General features: G+C 27.4%; 1 protein-coding gene across 10 annotated transcripts; it reads left to right on the top strand.

Moving 5' to 3' along the window:
• Positions 1-149: 149 nt before the first annotated feature.
• Positions 150-24,142, top strand: LOC126834082 (intermembrane lipid transfer protein Vps13-like). Of its 10 annotated transcripts, none has more exons than XM_050565730.1 (61): positions 150-179; positions 1,891-2,115; positions 3,539-3,625; positions 4,057-4,257; positions 4,848-5,083; positions 5,729-5,867; positions 5,973-6,092; positions 6,283-6,409; positions 6,473-6,707; positions 6,915-7,029; positions 7,094-7,343; positions 7,417-7,725; positions 7,901-8,053; positions 8,129-8,306; positions 8,386-8,572; positions 8,778-8,860; positions 9,081-9,234; positions 9,304-9,539; positions 9,622-9,916; positions 10,007-10,230; positions 10,426-10,584; positions 11,428-11,550; positions 11,619-11,788; positions 11,881-12,034; positions 12,096-12,225; positions 12,396-12,517; positions 12,613-12,871; positions 12,936-13,075; positions 13,141-13,272; positions 13,639-13,764; positions 13,838-13,940; positions 14,015-14,164; positions 14,272-14,459; positions 14,578-14,715; positions 15,135-15,224; positions 15,285-15,467; positions 15,625-15,768; positions 15,874-16,044; positions 16,117-16,268; positions 16,326-16,443; positions 16,547-16,771; positions 17,109-17,333; positions 17,562-17,765; positions 17,842-17,979; positions 18,090-18,251; positions 18,335-18,492; positions 18,549-18,654; positions 18,946-19,181; positions 19,260-19,422; positions 20,071-20,284; positions 20,342-20,517; positions 21,238-21,357; positions 21,417-21,532; positions 21,586-21,781; positions 21,865-21,982; positions 22,065-22,186; positions 22,269-22,438; positions 22,519-22,633; positions 23,318-23,458; positions 23,525-23,695; positions 23,770-24,142. In XM_050565730.1, exons 2-61 carry the CDS (start codon positions 2,016-2,018, stop codon positions 23,869-23,871), a joined length of 9,759 nt encoding a protein of 3,252 aa, XP_050421687.1. In that variant the 5' UTR covers positions 150-179; positions 1,891-2,015; the 3' UTR covers positions 23,872-24,142. The 10 variants fall into 10 exon arrangements, 8 of the variants coding, with proteins under 8 accessions (XP_050421687.1, XP_050421686.1, XP_050421692.1 ...); XM_050565729.1 differs by lacking the exon at positions 150-179 and adding an exon at positions 1,734-1,832; XM_050565731.1 differs by lacking the exon at positions 150-179 and adding an exon at positions 3,894-3,984 and having other exon boundaries at positions 2,081-2,115; positions 23,770-24,141.
• The last annotated feature ends 3,366 nt before the right edge of the window (positions 24,143-27,508 follow it).

Genomic DNA, 27,508 nt, shown 5'->3' with positions numbered 1-27,508 from the left:
AAAATATTAAAAAACACCCATTACAAAAAAAAGTTATGTTTTTCTACTGAAAAAGTACTACTGTACACAAACACTTTGGTAGCAATACTATGAATTATATGATCACCAGCGCTCGCAACAGACTGAAGCAACATAACTCAGTCTGTTGTGGCTTGTGGGCGTTGATGATCGCAAAATACGTGAGTATTACTACTGGAAAGTGTATTCATTTTTGTGGTTGTTTTTATATTTTATTAGCTAACTATAACCACAAGTTTTGCTCATGTTTTTTTTACATAATTCAAATTTTTTTTTTTTTTTAGTTTACCGATACAAATATGTAATACAAACGGCAATAAGACAAACATATGTTTTTGTTTAAATAATTGTTCTCGTACCTACTAACATTTATCTTTATTTTTTGACTTAGTAAATATTCGTGAATTCGTATTGGTAGTAATTTGATCGTAATTAGCTATTAAATAAAATATATACTTTGAAAAAAATAAAATATTCATTTATGTACTAAACATTAGCTTTTTAACACGTAGGCACAACAATATCGGCATATTTCCTCGCGATAATTTGTTATCAAGTACTAAATCTTATTTTAATTATTAAAATTAACACTTTCTTGTCCTTAAACCCTATACGAGTGTTTGACATTTAAAATCCTGAATTATTTAAGGATTTGTGTCAAATATATTATTTGGATAATTTTGCTAATTTTGCTGCTCCTGCGTTGTGCGCAGCTACATACGTCGTTGAATCTTCGGTTAATTACTATTGCGCCATAAAATGACATATATACAGGGTGATTCATTAAGGATAAGACACTCATTTTCTCGGAATCCAAGATTTTTTGGTACACATTGTACTATATTTTTCAATATTTTGAAAATTTTTATCATCAATCCTTGAAGACCAAAAAGAGAGATTTTTAGTTTTTTTTAAATGGCAACATATGTTTTTAACTACATAAATTTGTAGACAAAAAATAAAAAAATATTTTAGTGTTTGAATTTTGAATTTTCATTTATTTGTTCATTTGTTATGACTTTATAAAGATTGGATTTTTTGACTGTATTTCTTAATATTTTCAATCGTTACTACAAAGACGAGTAGTTTTATTACACGCATAAAAATAATTTGATAAAGTGGGTTTGTAAAACCAATATGTGTACCTGTGTTGGAAATTGGAATAGGTGGTAATCTGTAGAAAAGAATCGTTGGTCTATCATTATTTCAAAGTCTTTTATGCCAGTGACTTTTTTTTTGTTAGAGTGTTATCGCCAAATGGACAACGCGAACATAAATATGAACTTAATGTGCTACCGGTTTTGGAAAACCGAAGAAACATGATAATTATTAATAGAAAATGTAGTATCTTAACAAAGTCATAGCTAATGAACAAATAAATAAAAATTCAAAATTTCAACGCTAAAATATTTTTTTATTTTTTGTCTACAAATTTATGTAGTTAAAAACATATGTTGCCATTTAAAAAAAACTAAAAATCCCCCTTTTTGGCCTTCAAGGATTGATGATAAAAATTTTCAAAATATTGAAAAGTATAGTACAATGTGTATCAAAAAAATCTTTGGAAAAAAATATTGTTCGAAATATTAATATATTCTGAGAAAATGAGTGTCTTATCCTTCATGAATCACCCTGTATATATATTATTAATATTAATGAAAATACTGATAACGCTATAATCTTGTTTACACATTTTTATATAAAAAAAAAAAATAGTTCGTTAATCGTTATATATTAAGTAACACTATAATAATATACTATTATATTTATTATTCATTAATTATTATTATTTATTTACCAAAACTCATATACAGGTGTATGACAATACTTGTGTGTTATTGTTTTAATCTGCTGTTGTTTTTTAAATCGTAGGGGACGGTGAATTATTATAATCAAATATAATAATGTAACAAGAGAAACCATATTTTTTGGGGTTGATGTTGGTGTATCAACAATAGTCAAGCACAAGTTTGGAATTTCGTTTGAAATTCTTTATCATGGTTTTCGAAAGTCTAGTGGTCGATGTACTCAACAGGTTCATTGGAGAATATGTTGAAAATTTGGATACCTCCCAGTTAAATATTGGAATTTGGGGCGGTAGGTGAAATACGTTAAATTTATGTACTAAATTAAAAGTTTAAAACGTAAAAATATAATAAATTCTATCATAGTGGAGTAGTAAAATAATTTTACAAGTTGCTTCATTAATATATTGGTTTTATTATTAATTTGTAATTAAATAGAACATATTAGAAAACTTCCAAATTTTAATGATAAAGTGTAAAAAAAATAAAGATTAGTAAAAAATAGCTTACAAATAATAGCAAGTAAACCTGTTATAACTTGTATGTAAACAAATTCGCTCACAAAAAAATTGGTCTGTAGACAAAACCAACGATACACCTAAATACCAAGTTCAAAATACTCCATATGCTAGAAGTAGGTATATCAAAATGGCTGATGTGTAGCAGGCAGGAAAATAATATTTTTCCTTTATGTCCCCTATTTTTCTTCTATATCTCATGATGTACACCTATTAAAAGTATTAAACTATATGTTCATTTTTTCAGAAAACAAAAATTATATCATAAAATGTTATCCGTTTATTAATAATGAGAAAACAAGAAATTTGTTATTAACTAAATAATGTTCTAATTTTGTAGTTTATCATTCTTAGCAAGTGGAAAATAATGATTTTTTTAAAAATTAACTAGTATGATAATAACTTTTTTACAGAAGGTTAGTAAAATTTATTTTAGAAAAGTGGTTTACTTTTTTTTTTAAGGGGAAAACCAATTACTATATAAAACAAACTAATAATTAAAATAATAATATAAGGTTACTTTTAATATTTATTTTTCTAAATTATAGTTTTTATTTTTATATAGTTATAAATTTACTATTTGAAATTTGTGCACTCTACAAAATCAAAAGTTATAACTACTACTAATAAAGTTAAATATTAAATATAATAATATGAGATTATTTTGACGTAGATATGTCTTATGGCTGGGTTTTATTCTGAAAATTTGTCTGCGACATGTTAGTGTCACAGTGCTGACGTCATTATCATTATGTCATTAAGTAGTTTTAAAATATCTGACCGTAATCTGGCAACATTTATTATAAATATTTAACATTTCTCATAAATCAATTTCCATGGTTATGTGCGTGCAAGTAAGTGCCTACCTAACAAATTAATTTGACTATCCTTATATATCCTTACATCCTATTATCTCTAATATTAAGTATGTATACAACTACTAAAAAACGTTTGGCCAGAACAAATAATTAAGAATATACTATCATCATATATCACAAGGAGATTATAGATGCAAAATAATTATATAATTATATATCAGGATACTTAAAACTTTTTTTTTTTTAAATTTATTTTTTCATTGTTGATTATTCAATTAGATATCTGCACAGTTGATTTAATAGCTACTGCTACTACCTTAAGATTTAGATAACAAAACCTTGTTTTTAATTAGTTGAACATTTTAAAATTTGATTTCAGGAGATGTTGTTTTACGAGATTTAAAACTAAAAGAAACTTGTTTGGACGGCCTTGATTTACCAGTTAGAACTATTTATGGACATCTGGGTAAATTTATATTAAAAAAATTGTGTTAAAGTACCTGTAAACTATTTAACTGAGTTGGGCATTTAAAAAACGGCGTAACACATAAAACTCAGATTTTAAACTAACCATAAATAACTTAATTACTCCAGAAATTAAACTTATTTTCCAATTTCACCTATTTATTAATTTATTTTTAGGATATTTTTTACTATTTTACTTTTTTGCAAAAGGTAAAAAAAAAATTTTTTAGGTAATAGAAGTTTTTAAATTTAATTATTAATAATTTAAGTTAGCAGACAACCAGTGGCTCATCTGAAGGAGTTGGAGGGTCATATCCCAAAAATATAGATTTTGCAAATGATACATAACACTGTATACAAGTATTGAGTTTGACAAAAAGTCATTTTTTGTAATAACAATAACTTAGAATTACTGATTTTATTATATTTTAGGAAAATTGGTTTTAAAAATCCCATGGACAAATCTGTATAATGGAGCTGTTGAAGCTACGATTGAAAGTCTTTTTTTGCTTGTTGTTCCAACACAAGATGTTACATACGTTGCAGAGAAAGAAGAAAAAAATATCCAGACTATGAAACAAAATGAAATTTTAAGAATTGAAAATTCAAAACTTTTGGATCAGCAAACTAATAGTATGTTAAGTTATAATATATAATATGATTATAATAACAATGATACTGAATTAAAGCAAAAAGTACTATTTTTTTAAATCAATTTTACAATAATTTGGTGTAAACATATTATTCTCTATTAATTACTCCCACTTAATACAAAGTATTTACTAAATATTATTAGCTAATTTTCAATAGAATAAAGAATATGATATAAGATCAATCCATGTTGCCATTATTTAGTTGCATTTTCGAAATTTAAAATTGGTTTTTTGAACTTTTGAAAATCTGGATTTTCCGATCACTAGTCGTAGTTATACTGTGTGTAATGAATGCTAAACGTTGTCTAAGTAATGACAACATGGATGGATCCCAAAATGATCAAACTATCTAATAATAGATACAACTTATTAGATTTTTTTAAAGAATTTTTGTTTGTTTGTTTAAATATTATAAAACATATTGTACCACCATAATTCATAATAAACTAAATAATAAATTAATAAATACTAGTTATACTATTTTAAAGAAACATGACATTGTTGAACTATGCTAAATATAATATATTGTTAAGAACAATAGTTTTAATTTTGTGTTTTTTGTTTATTTAGAATTGGAACACGATAAAATAAAAGATTCATTTGTAGAGAAACTTGCAACTCAAATTATTCGAAATGTCCAAGTCAACATAAAATCTATTCATATAAGATATGAAGATAAAGTAACTTTTCCAAATAACCCTTTTTCATTTGGCTGTACACTTCATGATTTAATATCTTATTCGACTGATTCAAACTGGAATAGTTTAATTGAGAAGGGTCAAGATCCGCTTGGAATGATTTACAAGGTAACACAATTAAATTAAATGTAATAAATAAATTAATAATTACATGGTGCTACAGTGGCTCTGAACTTTTCAAGTGACCTAGTGCAGGTGTAAGTCTGTTCAAATCCAATATAAAACCATGTTTGAAAATTTTTTTACACCTGATATCAGTACTCATAAGACTGACGGTTGCTCACGGTAAATTGAAAATTTAAGGGTGCAAATATTTTTTAAACACTGTTATATGTTGAACAATGGGCTTGGACCAGAACTACAACCTGCACTAAGTCACTTGAAAACTTAATTCAATTTTTAAAAAAAATTTTTTAGCACCGTATAATAATCATACAAAAATATAAAATATTATCTATATTTATTCTTTATGGAAAAGAAAGACAATAAAGTATTGGTACTTATAATGTATAACTAAATAGCATATATTTTAAGGTTTTAACCCCTAATTTGTCTACTCTGATTTTACTACAAATTTCAAACTAACTTTACAATTAAAAAATATTAAAAATAATCCTACTATTAAGATTTTTATACTTAGTATAGAAAATTTGACGTAAAAGACGTGATTTAATCTCAAAAAGTTATAGTTTAGTGTTTACTATTAGCATGTGTATTGTAAAAATTTTAAAATTGTCAATTTTTATTTTTTAGATTATATTAATGGAAGGTTATGCTTTGTATTGGAACTCGAATGGTCATTTATTTACAGATCAACCAAGGGAATCTTTTAAGAACTCTTTTAATGATGGGATACCAAAAAAAGACATTCTTCCTGATGGCTATGAATATTGTGAGTTTTCGATAGTTAAATTTTGGTTAGATACATATATTATATCTAGTAATGTATAATATATACTTACATTACTAATAAATATTTTTTTTACGGTTTTTACAGTGTTAGGTCCAATTAATGCCAAAGCTAAAATGCAAATAAACCCAAAGCCAGAATTAGATGGCAGTGATTTTACAATACCTAAATATTCTATCGGTATTGATATGGATAATTTAAATTTGAGTATGTCTGTTTTAATTAAATATAAATTATTACATTTATTTATGTATAGCTTATAAAATAAAACAGTTAGATAGTTTTAAAATATTTGTTTTATATTACTTATAAGGTCTGTAAAGAATACTCCAATCAATATTTGGGTTATTGTATAATATTCATGAATTATTATCAATTTATACCATTTTTGTTCTAGGAATAAGTAAAACACAATATCAAGATTTAATTATGGCTGCAGAGTCATTAGATCGTTTGACTAAAGCCATACCGTGTAGGAAATATAGGCCTTTATTAAAAGAGTATAAAGGACATTACAAAGAATGGTATACGTCATTATAATGTATATATGTGAATTATCATAATATTGGTTTATACTTTACAAATAGGTGGATGTTTGCTTATACGTGTGTTGTAGAAAAGGATATCAGAAGAATTAAAAGGAATTGGGACTGGAATAATATTTCTACTCATAGAAAAGCAATAAAAGAGTATGCTGTTTATTATAAACAAAAACTAGAATCAAAAAAAACTTCTGTTACAACATTAAAAGCACTGGAGGAGTTCGAATGTAAATTGGATGTAATGAACATCATAGTGACGAGGCAAAGAGTTGAAAATGAAGTAATTTCAAACATTTTTACATATTGTCAAGCACCAGCCCAATTTATGGCTTCTATGCATATCATCTAAGGAGGTTTTATTTTTACAATGATGTGTTTTTTTTACCCAATAAAGGCTTTATATTAATTTTATTTAAAGATATTTATTAATAAAAAATCAATTTTTTAAATGTTGAATTAGATTAATTAAATGTTAATTATTAAATAGGTTGAAAGAGAAGGTAAAATACTAGAGGAAATGAAAAAAGTTGAATCAAGACGCGGTTGGTTTAGCTATTGGCGAGCAACAGATAGTGATAAAGAAGAAAAGGAAAAAGATATTAGTAATTTGTAATAATAAACTTTATACTTAATATTGTTTCTAACATGTTCATAATTGTATTTCAGTTCGACAATTCGAAGAAGCTATGAACACAACTGAAAAAGAAAAACTGTACAAAGCGATTGGCTATCAAGAAAGCTCAGCAGCCACAAACTATCCAGAAACATTTGTTGATACAAAATTTCTCTTTTGTTTGCACACATTAGAAATATCAGTCTATGACGAAGAATTTACTTCTGTACAAAAAGCCTTGTCAATTAATTTTAAGGGGTTTGTCTTGGATGTTCAAAGAAGAGTAGCTGCTAATGCTATAAAGTAACTATTATTATTTCTTTAAAAAATATTTGTTTATACTTTTATGTTATAATTCTTATTAATATGTTTCTAGGATCGAAGCTAGTGGTGAAACATTGTCAGTATTTGGCCTTCCACAATCAAATAAAATTCCCAAAATTATTTCATCAAAAGCATTTGATCAGTATAAAAGTGCAAAAGACTTGATATCTTTCAAAGATGGTGATTCTTTTGACAGACAAATGTACTTGTTTAGTTTCCTCTTCGAGACGAACCCTATCAATAAATCATGTGATAGTAGAGTACAATTATCATTTAAACCGCTAAAAATAATATATGATGCACAAACTATAATCAAAATAATAAATATATTCGCGATACAACAATCAAGTGTTAAAACCCAGTAAGTAAAAATTTCTGTTTCAGATGCAAACACAGAAATTGTATTTTTGTTTTAATTGTGTTATGTGTTTTAAGTTATGTTTCCATCATTTATATAATTACAAATGTAATTAATGAAAATATAATATAGTAACTAAACAGAGTATAGTGTTCTATATTAAACCTTTTTTTTTAAGACTACAAGAAGCAGCTGGATTTAAATTTGCTGAATTAAAAAAAAAATCTGCATTGGGTATGCAACATATTATTGAACAACACAAGAGACTTGAATTAAAAATTGACATGATGTCGTCTTATATAATTATACCCCACGGAGGGTTTTATAAAAAGTGAGAATACATATATTATTTAATTCTTAAATTATTCAATTCCCTTGATTGAAATTTGTGTGTTTATTTATGTAGAGATCAGTCTGTTCTAGTTTTTAATTTAGGAAGTTTAAAAATAAAATCAAAACCACAAAATTTAGAGGATTTGAGTATTAAGTCAATGCATAATAAAGGTGCTACCCAAACTGAAGTTTTTCAAGAAACTGTTAGTCGTAGTTATGATCGCTTCTATATTGAATTAGAAAATGCACAAGTAATATATAAACTGAAAATATTATTTTTATACCTCTTTCACAATAAATAATACATTTTATTTGACATATTCTTTTTAGATTTTAATTGCCAATAAGGGGGAAAATTGGAAAAAAGGATTAAACGAGTCCTATCAAAATGAACTTTATATTCTAAAACCAACTAATTTGTTAATTGAAGTAGAAAAGTGTCTAATAACCGATGATCCTCGATTGCCTTTACTTAAAGTGACCGGAGAACTTCCAAATATCGATATTAAAGTAGCAGGTAATTGTAATATTTTGAAAAAAAAAAAAAAAATTTATCACACAGTTTAAGTACTTGTATAGCTTATCATTACCGTAGCAGGTAAATGTGATATTTTAAAAATAATAAATTTGTTTTTATCACAAACAGTTAAAGTACTTTTTAAAATTTTATTTACATTTTGTATTGAGAAAAATGTTAATTTTGCAATCAAATTATGTTATAGAAAACCGTGTATTAGATGCTATATCGGTGTTTTTGAGTGTTCCGTTACCACAAAGAAAGAAAGAACCAAAAGATTATTCAGATGTAAGTATATAGTTCATTTTTAAGTTTTAATAGACATTATTTTATTTTCTTGCAGTAGGCAATTGTAATGTTTTGTAGTTTTACACATTTAACTTAAATTTATATTCATATGAATCACATGATATTATATTAGAATATTTGTTACCTATAATATTATATTGTAATATTTGTTATTTGTAGTATTGTGTTATTTGTTGTAATTGTTTCCTCATAATTACAGGATTTCGATTTACTCGGTTCAGCTATGTCGTTGCGTCAAAAAATTGATTCTTTTAATATGTCTAAAAATTTGACAAATCAAAGAAAGGATTCAGAAAAAGCTTCAGACATAAATGTTCAATTTATGTCATTAGATGTAAAATTGATTCTTAAACGTAAGAAAAAAGATATTGTTAAACTCAAACTTTAACGTGTATAATTGTATGTATATTTGTGTGTTGAAGGATTGTCAATAACAGTATTGTCATGCGACTACAAAGGTTCATGGCTAAGCCCGCTGTTAGATTTCAATTTACTCACATTAGAACTTTCGCTGACACAACAAACATTTAATACAAATATTTCTCTGAAACTGGGAAGGTTATATCTTGCGCAATACCACAAAGACACTATTATTCCCTTAGTTGACACACCAGATGAAGACGAAAAACAATACCTTTTACTAATCATGTATACTTTGGTGAGTAAATGATTTTGAGAAAATTCAAGTTTTACCTTTTAGAATTTTTAATCTAAAGTAAAATCAATTAATTTATTTGTAGGTGGACAAAAACACACCAGAATTTCATACTACCTATGGTAGTGTGATGCAAAAGCTTGAACTAAATTTTACTAAACTATTAGCAACGGCTAACAGAGAAGCTTTATTAAATCTTATAGATTGGTCGACTAATGTTAGTAATAATATAAAAAACATGCAAAAACAATATGATTATCTTATTGAACCTAAAATAGCTAAACAATTGTCTAAAAAAGATAAGCTAAAGAAAATGCCATTAGTTTCCACAGCCTTGTCAACTATACTAGAGGAATCAGCGTCTAGTAAAGTTCAACAAAGTATGTTTTTTTGTGTCTGAAAATGTACCACCTTGAACATATTTAAACATTTTTCTTATTTTTATCTGGAAAATTGTTTATGGTTTTTAGTGAGCAAAAGAACAGTTGAAAATAACAGTATAAAAGATATGATGTTAGTAGCACAGATTGGTGAAATTCAATTAATAATTGTGACAGAGACTGAAGATTTGGCTCACATGTTTGTTACTAAGCTTGAATCCTCCGTCATAATGAATAAATCGCATATTCAAGTTGATGCTAAGTTGCAAAATATTAGTGTAACAGACTCATCACCTAATACTGTTTATAAACATGTAAGTACATTCATTTAGTTTTGAAATCGGTTGATACTATCTTTACTAAATTAATATAAAACATTTGTATAACAATTTTACTCATATCTAGTACTAATCCCATTTATTTTTTTATCTTTTATAAATTTAAATTTAAATTATTAAAGAGGAATGAAATTGATGTGTTTTCAAAGTATATGAATATTTAATGTTTAGATCATTCATGTAGCTGAAGATGACGATGCTTTAAAATTCCAAATGATTATGTATAAAGAACAATATTTAGTGGATTATGATTCTCCAGAAATTTACATGTCCATAACTTCTGGCTGTATAAAATGTGTTTTCTTAAATGATTTTGTGACTAAAGTATTAGTAAGTTTCATTGATTTACTATTATTAGTTATTTTGGTCATGGGCACAACTAAGGTAAAATGTTTAGAAATGCTACCTTCCTCTTAGTTGAAAATAAACCTTCACAGCAATTAATAATACTTAAATTAGTTTGTAAGAGTTTAGATAGACATAATAGTTGATATATTTTTTTAATTTTCATAATTTTAATCAGCTTATAAACAATTTATTAACACACTAATTTATTTTTGCTTTCAAACAATATATTTTCATTTCATTCATACCCAGCGTAATGTGTAGAATTATTTGTAAAGTAGTAAAACTGCTAATATTTTTATGTAAGCAATTATAAATTAACAAAGTTACCTTATAGTGATTAATATACACCATCGTCAATATCAAGATTAAAAAATGATCTACTGATACTGTACATTTTAAACGGTTTTATCTAAATTAACACAATAATTGAACATGATTTCAATGATCATGATGACTTTAATTTTTAATTTAGTGCTAGTAAATAAACCATACTGATTAAATTTACTTGGTTGTTAACATTTTTGAATCTAAATAAAACATTGGCGCATTGTACTTCATTATTAAGCAAATCATCTTACACATGATATTAGATGAAATATTTACTTGTAACTGAGATTTGAAGATTAATTTATCCTTTGAAAATTATTTGATTTTTTTTCTAAAAACTGTTAGGTTCGGTTTGAGTTTAAAAATAATAATTCAAAGTTTTATTTGGTATAGAATTATTGAAATATGTTTTCTTTGAGTTTGGTTTGAATTCCAAAATTGGGATTTGTTACAATTACTGTATAATTTAAAAATGTATAATTTTTTGTTGTTAAATAGGATTTTATTAATCATTTTAAATCTAGTAAAATGGCTATTTATGAAGCTAGTGCTGCTGCTGTGGCTACTGCCAAAATGAATCTTAAATCTGTCACTCGTATTGCTCTTAATATTAATTTAAAGGTAATTTTTATTTCAATAAATAAATAATTTTTTTTCTTCTGGAAATGTATGTTTTTATTTTATTTTAGGCTCCAGTTTTAATTGTGCCACAAAATTCAAACACTCTGGAAGCTTTGTGTTTAGATTTAGGATATTTATCCATTAAAAATTCTTTCATAATGGTTCATATTGGATCTGACCATATACCAGCAATAATAGATCAATTAAATCTAAATTTAAAAGATTTGAAAATTTCCAGGTTAGTTTTTAGGGTTGTTTCTAGGTCTTTGTGATCAATTATATTTTTTATTATAATTGTAATTAATGTTGTTTATGGATTTTAATTTTTAGAGTAAAACTCAATGAGGGTATAAAGTTTTTTGTATTCGACTGTTTGTTATTACAACCGATTACGTTTTCTCTTATTGTAAAAAGAAATCTTTCATCTGCTTGGTATACTGAACATCCAGATTTTGATATCGTAGTTAAATTTGATTCTATCAAAGTATGCAATTTCAAATTTTGTTAATTAACTTTTATAAACTAATTTTTTATTACAATTTTAGGTTACAGTAAGCCATGAAGATTATATAGATGTGTTAAAAGTTTTAAATGAGAATTTAAATAAAGGAAAGAACGATCAAGCTATCTCAGCTATCGAACCTAATCTTAATATTTCACTAAAAAATCCTAATGGTATGTTAATATGAATTTTATAAATTCTTTAGTGAATGGTATAATTAAAAATAAAAATTTTGTATTTAACTGTTACTAAAATGCTGATTTAGACATTTTTATGTCTACTTACATTCTATATAAGATGTATGGCTTTATATGGTTTTTACTTATCAATATCTTTTAAATAGAAGCTAAAGTGTTGGAGGATATAGAACAAAAAGCAACTGTTCAAGAAGTCAGAACTTTAGCTAAATTTCATTTTACAGTGAAAAATATTATTTTAACACTATTTAAAGAAGGTCCAGATAAGGTATAGGCTTTTATATAAATTTGTATTATACATATGTAGATTAAATAATATGTTTTCTATTCATTTTAATACTTTTATTTTGTCATTTTCTGCAGAATGGCTCTCAAATAAAAGACAACAGTCTGGGTCAGTTTATGTTTTCCTCTTTAACTGTAAGCGGTTTTATGCAAACTGACCTATCATTCAGTCTTTCGTTGTACTTGTTGGATGTAATACTAGATGATACTCGAATGACAAAGGCATCTGGAACTAAAGTAGTGCGATACATGGAAAGAAAGAAACATTATTTAGATGATGAAACTTTACAAAATACTGTAGACATGGAATATAAACAAACTCTAACAGGATCAGATGGTATTTATTTAATACATTTATCTTAAATAATTTTCAAGAAAAATATTAAATTTTTGTTGTATAGTTCAGATAAAAATATATAGTTTTAATTTGATATTGAACATGGAGTACATGACATATCTTTTAAACTTCTTTGTGATACCTCCACAAGGCGAGGATAAAACTATAAACAATTTAGTAAAAACCACCAAATCAAATATTTTGGTTAGTTTGTATTTATATTACTTATAAAAAATTATTTAAAATGTTTCATACAATTTTTTTTATAGAACGAAAAACCTGTTGTCACAGAATTAAAAGAAAATAATAAAACTATCATGCTAAATGTGCAATTTGAAAAACCTGACATAATATTGGTCGAAAGTTTAAATGATATCAATACAAACGCGATAATTTTGAATGTAATTACCTAGGATCTGGATATGAAATTAAAAATTAATACTAATGGTATTTTCTAGGGCTTTAAACCTGAATTTTGTATTTGAGTTAGAGTTGTTTAGGTTATATGTTAACGTATAACATTTTATATTATTTTAGGTATTTAAGTTTTGGTTAACTAAAATAATTAGTTGGGTTAATATTGGATATGGTTTTATTATGAAAAATATAGCAGAATCCATTTTTACAGCTTATATGGGTTTAAAGCCCTGATTAACAAATTAAGTTTTGGAAAAAAAATTATATTTTCCTGGAACTTTTTATAGACTCCTATAGTTGAAGCAGTTAATTTTCTCCATCACTAGTAATTAGGGTTAAATTTTTTGTAGACCGAAGCTACGTTAAAGTTACTAATGTCTACACCGACTCATCAAACAGTGAATGGAACAATTAAAGATTTACAAATATATTCTTGTTGTTATAATCCTACGAAAAGAAAAGAAACAATGAATTTAGTAAATATTTATAAAGCTATACAATCAAATCTAAGACTAAATAGTTATAATTAGACATTTTTTTTTTAATTAGATTTTGCGCCCAGTAACCATAAATATAATTGGATCTACACCTGACGATACGTGTTTTAACATTGATGTCAGTATGACTCCTTTGATAATTTCAGTAACACCAGGTACAGTTTTGAAATGAATTAAACAAAATTAATTTTTTTAAATGTTATTGTAGTTTTTTAATACATGATTATAGCTAATATTGAAATGCTGAACCGAATCAATCAATCGTTTACTGAAAAAAAAGAAAATGAATTAGTAGAGCCTAAATATGATGAGCAAGAGTTTGTAAATTTATGGAATAAGACTCCATTCAATGAAAACGAATTTTGGTTTTTAAAAACAGGTTAATTCCTTAATTATCATTTTTATTTATTGGATAATAAGAATTATAATAATTTAAATATATTATAAGTACATTATATTCTCTAACATGTACAAAATGTTTTATAGAAGTTGGTGTAGAAGCATGCTCCTTAGAAAGAGACAGAAATTCTTCTTTAATAAAGAAAAGCGAAGTTTGTTTTGTGTCTATTCCATCAATCGTATTTACTATTGAAGCTGGAATCGGAACTAAAACTATGCCCATGTTACTTACAGAATGCACATTCAATGGCTCTATTAATAACTGGAGTTCTCAGGTAAGATTGACTTCTTTTATCAAACACTAATTAAATCACCAAAAAAAAAAAAGACACACCATCCAAGCTCTAAATATTACTACATAAAAAGTATTAACGAGGAAATCATTTTTTTAAGCTTACTGTTGCTGCTGAATTAGAATTGCAAATGAACTACTATAACAGTAGATTAGCACTTTGGGAACCATTCATCGAACCTGTAGAAGTATCCTCTAATGTTGGAGCAAAGTACAAACCGTGGTTACTCATGCTAAAGGTATAATTATTATAATATATTAGTAGTTGATGCGACAAGTAAAAAGGGGTAACTTGTCGGTATTTCCCAAAATTAAGTTAGTGCTATGTTCTGTATCTTCATTTATTTTTGAACAATTTAAGATCTGGTACATCATTGTAGCAAAAAAAAAAAAACTGTTTTTGCACTTAAAAGTTGGCGCATATGTATACTTAGCGTATCTTATGGAGTTTTTCTCAAAATTATCTTTGCTGTCAAGAGATACTAATATTGATTACCTACTTAATGTTTTAAAAATGTTTTTATTTAAAAAATATTGTGACAATCATTAATTTAATGTTAACATCAAAAATAATTTATGAAAGTTTGTAATATTATATCATTTTTGAATAAAATACTAAAAAATAATTTACAATGGTAAATATTAACTATTTATATAGTTGGAGACATCTGATGCCAATCAAGTTCCCAAAGACGAAGAAGAAGTGTTTCAAAGAAAACCAGCTATGAAAGTATCTTTGATATCATATGTAAGAACTATAGTGCTTAAATATAGGGTTCAATAATTTAATTATAAAAATTTAATTTAGGAAAATTTTGAAATAACAATGACAAAAACGGCCTTAGAAGTATTAACAAGCTTAGGAAATGATTTATATAAAGCCATAACAACAGAACAACCACTTACAAAGCGAAATGAAGCTGCTCCATATATTATTCAAAATAATCTGGGATTTGATATTTGTGTTATGATATCCAATACTTTATTTAAAGTAAAGTTGTAGAAAATATATCATATTAAATATACTAACTTAAACTTCATTACCTAAATACCTCCTGGAAAAACTAAACAACTCAATAAGCTCGAGTGCATGCTTAGTAGTTAGTTTTTTTTATAATTAATAATAAATGCTTTAATTGATATTATAGTTGTACAATACTTATGATGGTGAAGCTACCAAAGATACAATCTTAAAAGACAGCGAGGACCTTTATCTTTGTCTTAAAGAAGATGAATCTGTATCAGTTAATTTACATCAGACCAAAGCGACTGAAAGATCTTTAAAAATTAAGGTTGATGATTTAATTAATAAATGAGTATCTGATAAAATATTTATTGTAAAACAACTAATTATTGATATTTATTTTATATCCATGTATGAATTATTTTCTTCACAGATCCATGAAAATAATAATACAACAGAGTTTAATTTACCTTTAATAAAAGCAGATAAACGATATTTCAATATGAAGCACAAATTAAGTACACTACAAGAACCTTGGGGCTTGGTGACTGATACTCAAGTGATAAATGGCAGTATGGTCATAACACTAAGAAGCGTTGTTCAGGTAATTTATTTTTATTTCTAAACTACAATAATAATTATATCTTCAATATATTACACAATATTATTTATTTAGATATTCAATCACTTCAATGAACATATTTTCCTTTATTATAAAAAACAAGGAAAATTAAAGTTAATAGGGAAAGCAAAACCTGGAAGGGCGTTTAATCTACCAGTACACGCCATTTATACACAAACCAAAGAGTTATACTTTTGTTCAGAAAAGTAAGAAAAGAAAAACGATGGTTACTTCTATGTTTAAAATTTAATTTATTTGCTTAGTTATCAAATATGTGTTAAGCCATTTATTTGGAAAGATATTCAACCAGTCATGAGCTTACGGACATTATTACAATGTCCACCAAATCAAGTCGAGGATAAAGATCCATTTTTTATACAGGTAAAATAGAACTATGCATATTCCGTTTAATTAAATATCACAATAACTTCAAAATTATGATTTGTTCATGTAATTTTGTTCACTTATTTGGGCTCTCTTTTAGGTTCTAGGAAGTATAGAGCATATTTACTTTGAACACACCGACCGCTATTTGATGTCCAGTAACTGTTATAACATCCAATTATACCCAACTGTTATATTGGTAAACACTCTTCCAGTGAATTTGGATTGTTTAATGCAAGGTGATTTTGAAATAAAAACATTAGCGCCCGGAGAGAAAATAAATTTACCAATTGTTGAAATTGGATATTCCTTTTTAACATTAAAGGTAATTATATTTAATATTATTAGTTTTGTTTAAGTTTAGTTAATGGTTGTAACTTCACTTTGCCAGGAACCTACTCATAATAAATGTCCTAGCTATCCATTCCTTTAGGATCCACTAATTTAGATCTTTGAACAGAATCTTTTCTTTGCCGTCAGACTTATTATAATAAATTCCATATGAAGTCAGCCAGCTCAATTAATTTTCTTGTGGAAGTCTTTATTATCCCTCTTCTCTGCGTCTGTCAATTATTTCTTTAATAATACTTTGTCCCCACCGTGCTGACAGTTTTGTTTGTTTTAGTTTTAATGTTAGTTTTGTTAAATGAAATATCTTACAGGTGAAGTATTTAAATAAATACTGGGATTGCAAATGTTTTATTGAAGAGCATCCAGATGAATTTTCCATTTGGTCGTTTACCAACAATGAAGATAAACCTGAGTCTAACACAAACATTATAAACTTTGGTATTAGAACTGAATTTCAGGAAGGCGGGACACATATCAAAACTCTTTATTGTCCATTTTGGATGATCAACAAGACTGAACAAAGTCTTACCTATAAAGTAGGTTGTCTTGTTTCTATACCTTATTAATGCGAAGCATCTAATGGCGCGTATACAGGTGTGAAGTCAGATTTCATGACATTCAGCCTGCCTCGTGACTTTTTAGGCGGTGCTGGTGACGGCGACTGCGTCTAGTCCCAAGTTTAACATCACTCGCGTGTTCCATGACACACAAAGTTTCTTTTAAGTCGCTAAAATAGTAAATTTTGGTTTATTTTTATTTTTTAGGCTGCTGATGACGAAGTCAATATGTTACGGCACACCACCGATCCTTCAGAACCGTTGATGTGGTCATTTAATAAAAAAATATTTTTTGCCAACAAAAGAGGATATGTTAAAATAGACTCTGGTTTATGGTCCGATAGATTTTCGTTAGACGTGGCTGGTAGCTCTGGGTCAATTATGTGTAAAACAAATGACACTTTGTATCAAGTAAGAAAGCTTAAGTAAAGCTTAAAAACATTTAATAACGGTAGCATGTTTATTGATGTACGTCTGTTTTAAATAGATTGGTGTTCATATTCAATTAACAAACAATTCATTATCAAAACAAGTTATATTTACTCCATTCTATATTGTTTATAATCGATGTCTATTTTCTGTTGACATTCAAGAAGCTGATAAAGTTGCCAAGACTTGGATAAGAGTAATTTTTAGCTTTTATTTAAAAATAAATGATAAAACAAATACATGTTTACAAAACTTTATTTTTGTAATCAGTGATAATAAATATATAATATGAAATATAATTAACAGATTGGTCCGAACAGTTGTATGCCATTTTGGCCTCAGAATATTACTGATAATCATAAATTAAATGATAAAGTATTTGTTGTTCGGGTAACTGGAACTTTGGACACTTCTACACCTTTGCCATATTCCAAACCAAGAAGTGATCTAATACGCCTTCGAAATAAAGTTATTTTTTAAAAACATTTGTTTTTAATACGAAAAGCCAATTTTAATATGTTTATATGCATTATGTTTACTTAATTTTACAGCATAGTGCAATACAAGTGGACACTCAAATTACAGAAAGCGGTGCATATATAACATTTAATCCATATATGGAAGGAATGGCACCAGCTTTGATTATAAATCATACTGAAAATTACCTTAAGTTTATTGAACATGATTTGTCAGAATTTCTTGATGAAATGTAAGTAAAATTTTATGAAATTGGTATCTATGTTTCATGTTTTTTATTTCACCTAGTAAAATTTTACCTCCTAAACATAACATGTTTTTCACTTGGTCGACTCCAACGGAACACCCAATTCTCTATTGGAATATGATGCAGCAGCAAGCGGATCTAAGAAAAGTAATGATTATTTTTTTAGGATACCCATTTGAATGTTTGAAAGTTATTATTGTATTATGGTTAAGCACCCACATCATTTTGTAGTGAAACTTGACTTTTGTTGTTTTATTAGTAAATTAAAAAAAATAAGTTACATTTCTCAAAACAACTAAAAAATTATGAATGTTGAGTTGTAGTGGTATTATAGAAAACAAATGTTTTATTTTAAATGTGTTAAACAATTGTACTACCGCCTTTATTATAGTCTCAATTTGTGTTTATAGCTGTAATTACACATTTTTTTTTATCTAGGATGCCGTTGGAGTATTTAATCATGATGACGGCATTAAAATGTATTGGGTTTCTTTTTTGGATGGCTTACAGCGTATTCTCTTGTTTACCATCAATGCTGGTATTGCTGAAGAATGCCAAGCATCAAGAAAACTTGAATTTATTAACAGAGAAGTATTAGTTTCAATTCATTCGTTAGGTTTGTCGTTGGTTAATAACGACATTAGTACTGAAATAATGTATTTGCGAATTGGAAGGTATAATCAGTTTTTTTATCTAAGATATTTTATTCATTTTACAATATTCTTGAAACTGAACGCTATTTATTATTTTAGCTCTGGTGTCATTTGGGAGGTAAAAAAATTAAATGCATCTCGATATAAGCCGATGACTCAAAAAGAATGCGACTTAATTGAACATGCTTATATACGTTACACAAGAAAATTGGCAATTGGTGAAAACGAACCTATTGTTACCATTAAAGAATTAAATATTGAAGTACGGTTTTAAAATAATTAATTGTTTTAGCTTTGATGTGGAGCTGAGAAGGTATTGTTTTTACAATGATGTGTTTTCATTTTTAATTTTTCCAATTTTTTTTTTGTGTGTTCATTTTTCTAAAGTGCTGCATTTATTTTTTATGTAGCAAATATATAGATCAGAAATTATACCAAACAATTTCTCTTATAGGTTCGAAATTCAAAAAGTTCACTCCATCCTCTCAAATTAAGAATTCTTAAAAATACAATGCAATATTACTATTTTGAAAATAGTTTTGAGATTCTAGGACTAAAAACTGGACTGAAAATCAAAAGTGGGGCTATAACATATACAATGTTCTTAAACATTTGTAGTTATTATTTTTTTATGAAGGAAAAACCCAAAAAACCAGGAAAATTAAACTGACTATATTAAATTTTCATATAGCCTCAGTTGACTGAATTGACAATTAATAAGTATTTAAAAAAGGTACAAATTATCACAGGCAATCCACCACTTTAATACTTAAAACTGAATTATAAACACATTATAGCCTTTACAATACTTTTTATAGGTACTAAATAATTCTTCTATCTACAGAATTCCTTCTCACTGCGCTGGCTTTGTTTGTTAATTTTATTATTGATAATAATTCTACTGCTCTAGGTAAATTTTGAGGAAAACATTATAATCAAACCTTCAACAAGAAACATTAGAAGAATTTACAATACTGGATTTTGGCTTAATCTGCAGTCTTCAGACTATACATCCCAAATTCATGCAAAAATCAACAATCTGCAAATTGATAGCCAAATAGATAATTGTATTTTCCCTGTCATATTTGCTCCTGTACCCCCACCCAAAACAATAGCATTAACAGGTAAATTTTATCATAATTTTTAGTTACTCTAAGTTGTTAATCGCTGTTTTGTTTAAGAACGGAAACCATTCATGGAGCTTAGTATTGTAGAACGATTAAACAAAAATAGTTCGGTTAAACAATACAAATACTATAAAATGCTTATTCAAGAGTTTCATATTAAACTCGATATTGGCTTTATAAATGCATTGATTAAAATGACTGAGAAATATGAAATTTCAGAAGACAAAAGAGTTGGTTGCTAACTATTATTATTTATTTCTAGAACTTGCTATTGATTAATATAATTTTTTTACATAAACCTTATTTTTTGTAAGGGGTTTTAAACAAATATATCATTAAATTTTATAATAATTTGACATTACAAAATGTGCTGTAGTATATTCATGATGTGCCTAAACAAACTTTAAGTGAACAAAAAAAAGCACTTTAGTTTTTGTGTAACATAATCGGCAAAGCCGATTTTTCGAGATGTGTATTCTAAGGGTAAAATATTGTTATTTTATTATTTAGCAGTCATTTTATTTATTTAAATAAAAATATATTATTATTTTTATTTTTTTGTTTAAAAAGATTGTTTTTTTTTTAGTTCTGAAAAGTGAATGTACTATGAAATACTTACTGGAAAAACCTAGAAGTTCTTGTTTTTTTTTCAGCAATAACTAGTGCAACAAAAATATTTTTCTTTCTTAAGAGCTCTTTTCTTGAAAATAGTTTTCCTAATTTTGCAGAAAATATATTTCTACATAATTTTCGTCGTTCTAAAACAAAAACTCCATTGATTTTATAGTGCATTTAAAGTTGGTTCAGGCACACTAGTCACTACGAGATATATAATATTCTGTTCTATAATACGTATATATAACTATATATTATTAATATTAAGTATAAATGGGGTGATTATAAAATCGTTGGTGTATTAATAATATTTATGTATGCTATTCAATTTTTAGAAAATAGTATTTAATGAAGATTTATTTTATGCAAGTAAGCCACTGGAGGCCCAAATTATTAAAGCATCTTTACAAGAACAAAAGAATTATTACGACATGCTTCATTTCTCTCCACTTAAAGTACATACTCCATAATCGGGTCTTAAACATATAATGCTCTAAATATTATGTTTTTTTAGATACATGTTACATTTTCACTAAGCGGAAACGAGTTAGAAAATATTCCACCCATTATTAACATAGTCTTACAAAGCATTGGTGTGACGATTACTAGTGTTCAAGATGTTGTATTAAAGTAAGTAAACTATTTTGATTGTTAATGGTGTTTTTATTTCTCTAAAATTTTAGGTTGGCATTTTTCGAACGCCAATATGTGTTGCTTAATCAGCGTCAACTAATAATAGAAGCTCAACATCATTATGTCGGTCAACTTATTAAGCAGTTGTATGTTCTTGTCCTGGGCTTGGATGTGCTGGGAAATCCGTTTGGTCTTGTAACTGGAATCAAACAAGGTGTTGAAGATCTATTTTATGAACCATTTCAAGTAAATAACTTATTATTTTCTAATACTCTTAAATTCTTCATAATTTATTAGTACCTATTATTTTTTATTTTTTTCATACTTAGGGTGCAATTCAAGGCCCTGGAGAATTTGCTGAAGGATTAGTTTTGGGTGTTAAAAGTTTGTTTGGTCATACGGTTGGAGGTGCTGCTGGAGCAGTTGGTAGAATAACTGGAACAATGGGTACGATGAATACATATTGAATACTGTCAATTGCTACAGAACAATGTTTCAAAAAAAAAAAATAATGTACTCTTTTCCAAAGGCAAAGGAGTTGCTGCACTAACTTTTGATAAAAATTATCAAAAAAAACGCCAGGAACTAATGAATGAAGAACCTAAAAATTTTTCAGCTGGATTGGCACAAGGAGGTCGAGGATTTGTGTTGGTAATACACACTTTGAAAATAAAACTGCGACGATTTTATAATATTTTAATGCTAAATGATCTTTTATTTTAATTTTTAATAGGGCGTAGTAGAAGGCGTTGAAGGTGTTTTTAAAAAACCTTTTAGTGGAGCTCATAATGATGGGGTTAAAGGATTTTTCAAAGGAGCATGCCAGGGTATGGTCGGTCTTGTTGCCAACCCCTTGTCTGGGGCATTAGATTTTACAAGTGGCACTCTGAACACAATAAAAAGGTTTGTATAATGTACTGACAAAATATGTTTATGAAAATTTAGCATTTTATTAAGGACAATATTACTTAATGTTTATCTAGAGTGACTGATACCACATCGGAAGTACAACGTGTGCGTTTACCAAGACACTTTAAAGAAGATAAACAAGTGAGACCATATTGTAAACTGGAAGCTGAAGGATACAAACTATTAAAGGTGAAGAAAACAAAAGTTTAAAATTACATTTAATATATTGTTTTAACCGTGTAATGTTGTATAGGAAAGTTGGTATTAGACTTTAATTTATATTTATTATTTAGGAAAAATAAGCAAACTGTGACAGGAAACAGAAAGTATTATCAAAAATTAAATTTAAAAATAAAAATTTTAAAAAGATAAGTATTTCTTGCATGAGTCCTAAATTCTGAATTCTGATTACTTTTGCATACTTTTTCGTTTTTTCTAAATCAAATTTATTGTGAGTTCAATTTAATACTGGAAATGCACTTGTTTTTTTTTTTTTTTGCTTTTCATTTATTGTCTAGTATTAAAATGCCTAATGAAATTTAGCATAGTTTCAAAAACTTGTTGGATTTGTATTAATAAAGTATTAATTATTTTACACTAAACAGATGTAACTTTTTTGTAATATTCCTGGTAATATTGTACATTTTCTACCTTTGTATAATATATTATTATTATTATATGGAAATGGAATGTTGGGTTAAGTTTCACTATGTATTTGGATAACATTGAAAGTAAGACTTGAATAATTATTACTGTCTATAAAACGTGTGGCATACAAATGATAATTTTAAATTAGATGCATACATACATATATATATATATATGAATTTAAATTTATATTTATACTGTCCTGGCATGATTACATTCTTGCAGACTGCTGAAAAAGGACTTTATAAGTTAACAGACAGCTACATTTATCATATTAGAATGGGAATTTCTGATAAAGAAATCTTTGTGGTAACCAATCAAAGAGTTATGTACATCATTCGAAGTTTCTGGACTGGCAATTATAAAGTATAGTTTTGTAAAATTTAGTGAAAAACTGTTTAATACATATTAATTATGAAATTATTCAATTAGATTCTTTGGCAGTATGTATGGCCAGCAATGACACGTACCCCAAAATTAAAACCAAATGGAATTGTCATTCACACGAACGATAGTAATACTAATAGGTGTTCATGGTTTTGTTGGAAAGAAAGGCAGGGCAATACCAAATTAGTACTCATTTCAAATGCTGATATATGTACTGTACGTATTATAAAGCATATTAAAAAAAAAATAAGTTGTATGTATGAAGGTTTTAATTTTTGTTAATCTTTTAGTGGTTAACCAAAAAAATGTGTGAACTTATGGAGACAAATAATCCAGTTATGAAGTCTATTCAATCTTCCCAAACTGCTTTGAAAAATTCTAATGAATTTTAATAAAATTGTGAAAGAATTAAAATATTTAAGAAAAATTAAGAAATAATAAAATAATTTTAAGAAGTTAAAAAAAATATTTATATTAACCTTCCAGTGGGCGTTTTATTTGCTATAATAGGTGTCGTGCATAATATAATTTTCAACAGTACTAAAAGCAGTAATAATCATACATACGATAAATTTGTATGAAATATTATTGCATTTACAGTATCTTTAACCTTAATTAATAGACTGTACAACAGTGATTTTACCAAAAACGCGACAAGAAAAATTTCATATTCTAAAATCACATGTATGAATAATTAATTGTTAATTAAATAAAATAAATTTATTCGTACAAAATGTATACGAATAATTATTAAAGGGTATATTTAAAAGTAAAAGAAAAATTATAAATTTTATTATACACAGTGTTTTTTTAAATATTGAATAGATAGCGACCAAGTCGTCCATGGCGAATTCATGAGCTTTAATAAAGTGCTTTTGGAAGTGAAGTCTGATCCGCGAGCACTAAATCAACACCCATATACGCTCCAATTTTGAATATCGTATTTTTCGGATAGATATGGTATACACAGATTGTAATGAGGCTCTTTTCCTCGTGTACCTCCTGGTCCCTTCATGCATTTTTCGTTTCTCATTGTATGGTCCGGTCTTAGGATGCTCCGTGGTTTTTCCTACAATCTAGCGCAATGATGTCGATCCTCTTATTCTGGGTGTTTCTAACGTAGCATCGTGAACCTCACAATTTACCTCCACAAATACTTTTGAGCGAAACAGGTCGGCTATAGAGGTGAGTACATTGTAGTGGCCCGAATTTCGCAACAGCTCAGACTTCGGGCATGCGTCCCGGGTGTGAGCAAGCGTTTCAAAAATGTTGATCTCATTGCAAACGGGAAACCGGCAATGGCGGCTGCCAACATCCCGTCCGCTGGTCGGCCGTCGCCCTATTGGTCATAGAGTCCATTGAGGCTTTTATCTTCAGCTAGCAGTCACTATCCTTTTTTGATATTTATAAAAAAGAACGTGCAAATACGAAAATATAGTTCGTAATCTACTATATCATTATAAATTATTTAAAATAAGAAATTAATCTAAAAAAGACTTTAAAGCAACCACCCGATTTTCCAACCGACTGAGGCGACTCGAAAATATAAATAGAACATTGACCAACGCCATGACGAACGATTGCCGTTGGATTATTTCATACCTAAAGACGGACTATAAAATTATAAGAAATTCTTTTTGTGGGTAGTTTTGTCGTCTAGCCTCTTAAAAAGGACAATTGCATGGTTTTTTTTCATTAAAACACAAATATATCGTATGTATGTGAGAAAAATTATAAAAAATAAGAAAATTATTTTGAAATAGAATTTTTTCTAATAAATTTGTTAACATAATTTGTTTGCTTTTTTAAAAAATTATTATATATAAAGAAATTAAATTGCGAAAATATAATTAATTCAAAATTCTTCCGCGAAAAAATGTTGCACCTAATATACATAGGACATGTTGGACATACTTGGTATGTAAATATTGATTTTTGATTCATATTAGGTATAATATAGTTACGGGGTACCTACTACCTACCTACATAACTTGAACATTTCTAATAATAGTTTTAGTTGAATTTGACGTTTAATCTAATAAGCCCCTCACTAAAAAAATTAGCTATTCCTACTCTATTTGAGTAGCGTTGTTAATAATTCTATCGATAATATAAATTCATGCAAAAAAAAGTTAGTTTTTTTCATTGATAATAAATAAAAATGTAAAAACTTTATAGACATCAGATACGTCTCTTTAACAAACGAGTTAGTGGTTAAAAGTTAAAAAATTATGAAATCTTTATTACTAATAAAAATTCGAAATCACTGTTGAATGACGATTAGCCGATACGAGAATGTTACGTTTTTGTTATACGAAAGCGTACTTCAGTAGCTAAATACCAAATTTATTATACACTTCATGACCGCACCCCCGTCACCTACCAACCCATTCGTTTCCAGTCCTTAGTATCTTAGTTCGTGATTTAAACCCTTAACCACAAAAATAAAAATAGTACACTCTGCATATAAGTAGTTCACTGTTCAGCCGTTCTGTCTGAGTGGATTATTTTTTAATTTTAGGGTTTAAGGGCGGGTTGCATAAAAATCTGTAAATGTGTTAATGTCCTAGTAAGTTACATGGATAGGATGTAACTAATTCATTGTGTAAAGTTTTAATAATTGAGTAAACTAATAGTGTTGCATAAAGAAATGTTGTATTATCATAACAAAATTACGGTTATTATTGATAACCATGGCTACCAAATGAAAAAGACAGGCTGGAGGCGATGGAGATGTGGATGTGGAGGAAAATGACAGGAACAAGCTTTATAGAACATAAGACGAATGAAGCAGTGCTGAACGAGGTCAATGAAGAAAGAACAGTGATGAAAACAATAATGAAAAGAAAAATAAAGCTAATTGGTCATCTCCTAAGACACAATGAGTTCATCACCATCATTATGGAAGGAAAAATAGCGGGTAAAAGAACTAGAGGAAGACCGCGTAAGTCCTTTTTTGAAGAAATCTTCCGTTGGATGGGTTGTACCTCTTACCAAAGTCTCAAGAGGAGGGCATGTGACAGACATGATTGGCTACAACAACAAGGCTTGGCCTTTAGAAGCTGATGATGTTGGCTACCAAATAAATTAAACCACACTTCATTTAATAAATCTAATAATATTATATTATAGTTCTTATTATAATAAGAAATAAAGTTAATAAAATTAAAAATTCTATAAAATTATTGTAATTACTGCATTAAAATTGATAACATCGACCTTAATTCACATTAATAATCGATCTGTAAGTTACGTCCTAACTCCTAACCAAAAACGGACCTGTTTTTTACAAGTCCAACAACCGATAATTTACAGAGCCGTTAACACTATCCGGCGTTTAAGTATAGTGTTATAGTAATATAATACGTGGTCATCTGTAATGTTTGTGTTTCCGTTAGTTTGTCATATATAAAGCTCACTTTTCACTTTCCACACAGCTGATAATGTTACCATACATGATACACATTTATAAAAATCACCCAAAAAATCTTCATTATTTAGTTTATTGAGATACATTTTGTTTTTTAAAACACTAGATACCGTTACTTCCCAATTTTAACAGACAGAATTGAACATACAAGATTCTACGGCATACTCCGGTAACCTGAATATCAAGTCATCTTAATCTTAGCATATAATGGCATAGAAAAAAATATGGTCCAATCCGCATCGAAACGTTTTCTGATCCTACTAAATACTTTTATTATAATATTAAGCTGTCATCTAAATCTTACAGGATTGTAAACGAATTTATTTTTGTGGTTTGTAATCTCTTTTGTGACTTATAGTTCTTAATATTTGTATTAAATATTTATTATAATAGACTATCATTATGATAATAGAACAAAATCACACATTGTTTGCAACAGTATTTTATTTTTAGACGTCGACCGGCTCTGCCATTATTATTACTATTTTCTATGACAACAATTCTAATAACTTCTATGCCAACAAATATCAAGTCTATAAGTCTCTGGGTTCCTGCATGTATTTATATGTCAATACTCAATATGTGTAAGAGAATATCAG

The sequence above is a fragment of the Adelges cooleyi genome, unplaced genomic scaffold (assembly GCF_023614345.1).
Source record: "Adelges cooleyi isolate 19-005CV unplaced genomic scaffold, UGA_ACOO_1.1 ACOO_flye_CR_arks_rails_tigmint_CR_PRNA_21, whole genome shotgun sequence".
NCBI lineage: Eukaryota > Metazoa > Arthropoda > Insecta > Hemiptera > Adelgidae > Adelges > Adelges cooleyi.
Note: the sequence above shows the minus strand (reverse complement) of the source record. Positions and strands in the feature narration are given on the sequence as shown.